At 44.4% G+C, this 7,354-nt stretch overlaps 1 protein-coding gene across 1 annotated transcript in view; it reads left to right on the forward strand.

Annotated features, from left to right (window-relative positions):
- IRS2 (insulin receptor substrate 2) overlaps positions 1 to 5,734 on the forward strand; it is a 32,326-nt gene extending 26,592 nt beyond the window's left edge. The window contains exon 2 of the mRNA XM_066237957.1: positions 3,761 to 5,734. Coding sequence (XP_066094054.1) covers positions 3,761 to 3,765 — 5 coding nt within the window. The 3' untranslated portion in view covers positions 3,766 to 5,734. The remainder of the gene's footprint in view (positions 1 to 3,760) is intronic.
- Positions 5,735 to 7,354: the final 1,620 nt, after the last annotated feature.

Here is a 7,354-nt window from a genome sequence, read left to right on the forward strand (position 1 = left end):
GCAGTAGAGCATCAGCCCAGTGTGTGGATGTCCCAGATTCCATTCCTGGTCAGGACACACAGGAGAAGCAACCATCTGCTTCTCTACCCCTCCCCCTCTTTCTTTTTTTTCTCTCTCTCTCTCTCTTCCCCTCCCACAACATGGCTCAGTTGGAGAAAGTTGGCCCCAGGTGTTGAGAATGGCTCCATGGCCTCGCCTCATGCGCTAAAATAGCTCGGTTGCTGAGCAATGGAGCAACAGCCCCAGATGGGCAGAGCATTGCCCCATACATAGGGCACTTGCCAGGTGGATCCTGGTCTAGGTGCATGCAAGAGTCTGTCTCTCTGCCTCTCCACTTCTCATTTAAGAAAGAAAAGGCAAAAGTGTGCTTGCATTGCTGCCCCTTCCCCCTTCCTCCTGAGGATGGGGCAGTGACACTCAGGGAGGGGTTTCCAGGTTCCAGACCTGGGGTGATGTCTGGATGCCCTGTCTGAGTGCAAGAGCCTGAGCGACAGTACATGCTAATAATTACTTTAGTCCACGCATCTTTCCTGAGTCACTTCCACGCCACCTTCCCCTTAGGCTAGTCCCCTCCTTGTGGTCCTCATTCAGAGCCCCTGCTGGCACGCGCACCGGAGATCTACGTCAGACTCATTGTGAAGGGCGTTTTAGACCTCAGCTGAGGCACATATCTTCTGTCTGCCGCTTTTTTTCAGTGACATTTAAAAAATTGTACTTAGGTTTCTAAAACCGACGCCACCCCTTTGTTTTTCTCCTCTGTGCGTGCTCAGCGAGTACTTACCTTCCAGAGATGTTGTCAGAATCCTTTTGCTCATCAAGTCCTAGTCATCTCAATCCAGTTGAAGGCCTTCACAGCTCTTCCCTCGTTTTCCTTCTTCTGCATCTCAGCAAGGATTGTTTTCGGTGGCAAGCTCTTCCAGTGCTTGGTGTGGGTACTCCGTGTAGGGGGGCATTCCAAGGAGTCGGTGGGGCGCCACGGGGGTTTCAGTGACAGGCTGCCAGGTGCTGCGAGTTCAAGCGCCACAGGTCAGGAGGGTCTCTGCGCTGTCCCTTTGTGTTGCCACGAGGCACCCAGGGAAAGCAGTTGTTCCGTGATGTAAAAGGAGGCAGGTGGCATCCATGCTGTGTTTGCTGTTGTGCACATCTTTATATTTAAAATTGTGTTTGAAGCACTGAACACTTCACACCCAAGAAGCTGTCTCTGAACTTAGTGAGCGTCCTCTTTCTGGTCCCTGTGGCCTAAGCTGGCTTGTGTCCCATGTGCCATGAACAGGTTTCTCCCCCTGGGATACTGCCTGTGTGTGCACACTGGGTTGTCAGTGGCTGTCCCTGGCCCACAGGAAGGGTTCTGTCCCTGCCCTTCCTCTCCACAGAGACCTGGGGCCGCTCGTCCTCTTGGGGAATTGAGTTCCTTACTGTCCCAACATGTAAATGTCATCACTGGGTGGCTGACAGCCCTCACTTCCGTTGTGCCTTTGGGGTAGCTTTCTTCTTTGAAGGAGTGCTGCACGTGTTCCAAAGGGCTGTTTGCATGCCCTCCCGAGAGGAGAGCTGTCAGGGCTCCCATTCTGGTGGGAAGTCTCACTCCTCAATATCCCATGCGCCTCAGTGAGGCCCTGCACCAAAGCAGAATTCTTTTTTTACATCTTAAAAGGCTTTGCTTGAATAAATGCATGAATGAATGATTTCCTTGCCTTCATCAGCTCTTTTCTTTCATAATGCTAATGTACATAAGTTATGGTCTTGATAATTGTACTTCAGAAAATAAATGTTCAAATTGATGAGAGCTCAAACATCTAATGATAGGGACTTGTTTCATAGCTGTAAAGCATATTTGCAGATGATGTGAAAATGGCCCTGGCCCTGGGACTTTCTAAGAGGAAAATGGAAAGTAAATTTGTAGCAATAATTAACCTACCATGTATATGACTGTGTTTAAGTTTGGGGAATTAAAGAACTTAACTTGTTTAGCTGTTTCCAAGATAATGAGTGTAGAGATAACAGGAGACAGTGTAGTCACATTTAGCTCATCATTAGTGTAAAAATAAAATAAACTACGAATAGAAATCTTTCTGTAAGCGGGTCCATGATGTCTGGATTACCTACTCTGCGATGGTGGTGGGATTGGTCTCACAATCAAGGCCTGAGTGACAGAATCAGTCATTTTAGGGTTGGAGGCAAATCCAGGTGGCTTTTGGCAATTGACTGCTTTTTAAGAGACACGAGCAATGTGCAGAGTCCCACGCAGTCTCTTAGACTAACTGGAACCACAATGATAATGAATGAAATAGCTGCAGTATACAGCTTTCCTTTGGAAAACATTTTGGGCCCTGTTTTCCCTGAGATTTCATTTGCAGAACAGTTTACTTACTAAGTCTTTTGAAGGACCTAATTAAGGCTTTTTAAAAATAATACATTTAGGCCGGACCAGGCAGTGGCACAGTGGATAGAGTGTCGGCTTGGGATGATGAGGAACCAGATTCAAAACCCTGAGGTTTCCAGCTTGAGTGCAGACTCATCTGGCTTGAGCGTGGGCTCACCAGCCTGAGTGCAGGGTCCCCAGCTTGGGCGTGGGATCATAGACATGACCCCAAGGTCTCTGGCTTAAGCCCAAGATTGCAGGCTTGATCAATGAACAACTAAGGTGCCGCACAAAGAATTGATGCTTTTCATCTCTCCCCCTTCCTGTCTGTCTGTCCCTGTCTGTCCTTCCATCCTCTCTCTCGCCTAATAATAATAATAATATACTTAGCATGGCCTCAAAATGTCACATTGTGGGGAGATTTTAAAAAGTCATGAAAAGATCCAATAGTTCCGTTGCACGTTGACAGCACCATGTCTTTACAGGCTTTTCTTTGGCCTCACACACACTGCAGTCAGTGCTTCGTGCTTGTGCCAGGGACCTCCCTGGCGTGAAGAGCCTGAGTGGTTTCACACTCACTCCCAGGTGGAGTACACCCTGGAAATTTCTCTCTTGCTGGGATCGATCCTCTGAACTCAAAAGGAACAGAAGAGAACGAGATTCACAAAGAAGTATACCAGACAGTGTGGTAGCAATTAGAGCCGGGTAGGGGTCCCAATGCTCTGTCCCCACCACGCTCAGCATGAGAGTAAATAACTTAACCTGGAGTGTGAGGAAGTCGGGTAGATGGAGGAGGGTATGTAACCGAGTGTGTCATTGCAGGAGCTTTTGAAATCTTGGGTATTTTAGGAGAAGTTAGATTATTAAATTGGAAGGGTTTTCTGAGGGCAGAAGTGTGGACCCGTTACTTCTTCCACTTTCTTTGCACAATTGGTGTAGTGTACAATTCCTTGAACATGTGTCATGTTTTCTCATCTTCTCAGCAGCCCTGTCAGGAAGGCAGGGGGTTTCTTTCCCCCTCAAAGAATCAAGATCTGGGCAGTTTGAGGGGGCGTTGCCAGGCCGCGCGGCTCCTGTCTTTAAAGGGGAGAATTATGCCTCTATCTCTTGTTCAGTGGAATGAGTCACAAAAGCACGTGTGACTAGTTTCCTTAAGTTGAAAATATGAATGTCCCTGTATGGACCTCACAACTCACTCTACACCTGATAGTTCTACTTCCTGGGAAGCTGAATGGGAGACTACGCATCACACTTGTTTCTATTGAATAGAAGAGAGAATGAAACGTTTGCTCCCCAAAGGGCATCATTTGATAAAAGTCACACAGATCGGAAAGGCGGCACCTAAAGATTGCTCTGTTCTCCTGACAATCACTACTGACTCTTCCTTGTCTTTTTCAGAGTGAAGATCTGCCTGGCTTTATCACCACGACATCACACATCGGAGAATCAAATTAAAGGAAGAGTCTCAGCATTTTTTTTTTTAATTTGAAGCTGTTTACTATTTTTCCTTTGGGTCTGAGCGATTACTTCATTTTGAAACGTCTGTGATTGTATTAACATGCAGCCAACAAGGCACGCACAGCCGCCTCGCTCACCTGTCCCCATGGGGGCATCCATCCTTGTGCTGATTGTGTTTGTGTTTTGTTTTAACACAATTCACTGAAGAGGTTATTCTCAAGAAAATTGGGTGTTTTCATTGGCCTTTTAAATTGTGGCCAGTGTCTTAATTTCTTCTACTTTCATTTTGGCAAAGCAGATATGTCCCTCAGCATGCTAGGAGATGCTACCAATACCCATTAAAGTGGTAAAATCTGGTATTTACTGGCATACACTCAAAACTCTCACAGTCCTACCTCAGTTCCAGGTAAAGCCGGATTTGCGTGGTTGGGGGCCGGCAGGACCTCCAGTGTGTCTCTGCTGAGTGCGGTGCAAGTGTGGTCATCAGCCTTACCTAACTGGTTCCAGTACACAGCTGCTTGTTGGACTCCAACCCAGGTTCCTGCGTGTTTACTCACAAACAGAGCCCAGTGTGGGACTGACATTTCTCAATGGAAATCACGTTTGAGATTGGACTTTGTGAATGGATTAATAAATAATAATTATATGTAACTGAAGCAACCTACTTTTGAAAATCATCAACTGTATTGGGTAGTGGGGTGGGGGGAAGGGTTTGGGGAGGGGGTGAATATCTCTTTTTACCTTTAACGGAATTGTTTAATCTTCTCTATGTAGATGTTTATGTAGGTACTTCAGATTGCAAAAGCCTTTGAGCCTATTTACAAGCTCATATGTCTCTGCTGTCCTTAATCTTGAGCTTGCATTTCTTTAACCAAAAACTCACGTAGGCATGCTAGCAATTCAAGGTGGTCACCAGTTTAGCAGATTTTTAAAAAAATGTGTTTATAATCTTGGCTATGATACTATCAAATGGGCCAATGAGGCTGCCCTGAATAACAACACAACAGGGATGTGGGGGAGAAATTGATAAAAGAGGCATTTTGGCCCCTATGTTATCATAGAAAAAGAAGAAAGAAGAAAAACAATCTCACCGTACATGTCACTCGTTGAAAAAAAATCCTGACAAGATGACTCTTGTTTTCAGTGTTCTGAAAATATCAGTGTTGCGATTATCACAGGCGTCACCTGAAACTGCTGCCCTTGACCAGCAGAATGTCATGTCACCTTGCTGCTCTCTTGACACATGATGGAGGGCTGTAGATCTTTTTCTCCCATGGGTGCATCCCCAGTGCCTGTCTTCTCTGATAGCCCTGTAGAGGTTACACTAGTTCATTGGAGGTCGGAACGTTTTTTGTTGTTTTTTTTAATTTTGGAGAAAAAGAAAGTATATAAATATATAGATATATATCGCTATAGAATAATGCATTAATAAAAATGAGGCTTTTTTAAAGGAAGACCAAAAAATTCAATGTCTTAAAAATATATTGAATGGCAATGCAAAAGTCTTCCTGCTTCCACACTGAACTTTTAGAACAGAGGATTGTATTGCAAGACAAAGTTGAATGTAAAGTGATCGCCCTGAACATTTTTTTTAAAGTTTTACTTTTCTAAAATTATACATCACAACAGTTCATAGACCATACAATATTAGTTTGAAGGTCATTTTCAATGTATAATATATATACTTTATAAAAATGTATAAAATGCCCTAAAATTTTGATTTAGTTTTGGGACTAGGAATGGATGGGTGGTATTTGCTATGGGATTCCCCCTAGGTACAGGAGGACTGAATATGGACCCCGCTGAATACAGTGTATGACGCGTATTTAAGTAGTTCTCTATACTTAGAGTAGTCATGGCACTATACAAATGGTTCATGTTCTTACTGCAACTAAAAACAAGCAAAATAAAAAGTCGATACTATACTAAATTTTCTTCTATCCTGTACATTTCAAAAAAAAAAGGCATATGCAATATTTACATTTTTAATTTAGTTTACAGAATGGAACCAAAATGTATAAATGTTATGTTTGCTAAAACTTCACAATGTATATTGGGTCTTTGTACATTTTGCCTGACTTACCTTAAATTTAAAATATTTTTTGCTATATAAACTTTAACAGTTATTAAACAGTGTTTTCTTTTTGGGTACGTATTGTTTCTGGATATCAAGATGTTAAATATATTTCTTGCTATTGTGATATGACAAAAGACTCACCTAATCTTGCTCTGTCTTCCACTGTACACGCTGTATATAAGGGTCGATGTGATGCTGCTGGAGACGAGAATAAATGGAACTAGAATAGTGCATTGTATTTAGTCTGTATTGATCATGGATGCTCTTCTTAATAGCCATATGCAATAAAATAAAATACATTATTTATGAAATGAATAAAGCCTTAAGGATATATTTTTTTTCTACATAGATTCTGAATTTAACATAAAGCCGCTTTACTCCCGGTGTTTTGGAGTAAATGAGTAAACATTCATCTCCTAAAAAACTTTGATACCTCTCAATTGTAAAATGTTCTGAAAACCAGAACATAATCCCCAAATTACAAAATTTTTGGGAAGCGAACCAGGGGTTGTCAAACTTTTTATAAAAACCGCCCACTTTTGCAGTGCTGGTCAACCTGATCTGGTCCAGCTTTCCTGGTGGGCAGATCTCAGCGCCCTTTGGTTGCTCTGCTACCGCCCACCATGAAAGCTGAAACGCCCACTACTGGGCGGTAGGGACTAGGTTGACCAGCACTGCAAAGTGGGCGGTTTTTATAAAAAGTTTGACAACCCCTGGAAAACAAAAGACTTTCTACTTTACAAACCAGGATACGTGCAAGATGTTGGATGCTGTTTTATTTTATTTTTTTTATTTATTTATTTTTCATTTTTCTGAAGCTGGAAACGGGGAGAGACAGTCAGACAGACTCCCGCATGCGCCTGACCGGGATCCACCCGGCACGCCCACCAGGGGCGACGCTCTGCCCACCAGGGGGCAATGCTCTGCCCATCCTGGACGTCGCCATGTTGCGACCAGAACCACTCTAGCGCCTGAGGTAGAGGCCACAGAGCCATCCCCAGCGCCCGGGCCGTCTTTGCTCCAATGGAGCCTTGGCTGCGGGAGGGGAAGAGAGAGACAGAGAGGAAAGCGCGGCAGAGGGGTGGAGAAGCAAATGGGCGCTTCTCCTGTGTGCCCTGGCCAGGAATCGAACCCGGGTCCTCCGCACACTAGGCCGACGCTCTACCGCTGAGCCAACCGGCCAGGGCTGGATGCTGTTTTAAATGCTGTACAAATATTAAATCCTTTATTGCTCACAACAATCTCTGGTGTTAGGAACCGTCATCACCATTTACAGATGAAGAGATGGGGGCACAAGGAGGTTAAATGACTTGTTGGAGGACACACCGCTCATAAGCAGCAGAACCAGGAGTCAAACCCAGTCTTGCAGCCCCAGAGTTTGCACCTGTGCACGCTGCCATGCAGCCTCCGGACATGCGCACAAATGGATTAAACCAGTGCATCAATCAAGATGTACA

The sequence above is a fragment of the Saccopteryx bilineata genome, chromosome 6 (genome assembly GCF_036850765.1).
Source record: "Saccopteryx bilineata isolate mSacBil1 chromosome 6, mSacBil1_pri_phased_curated, whole genome shotgun sequence".
Taxonomy (NCBI): Eukaryota; Metazoa; Chordata; class Mammalia; order Chiroptera; family Emballonuridae; genus Saccopteryx; species Saccopteryx bilineata.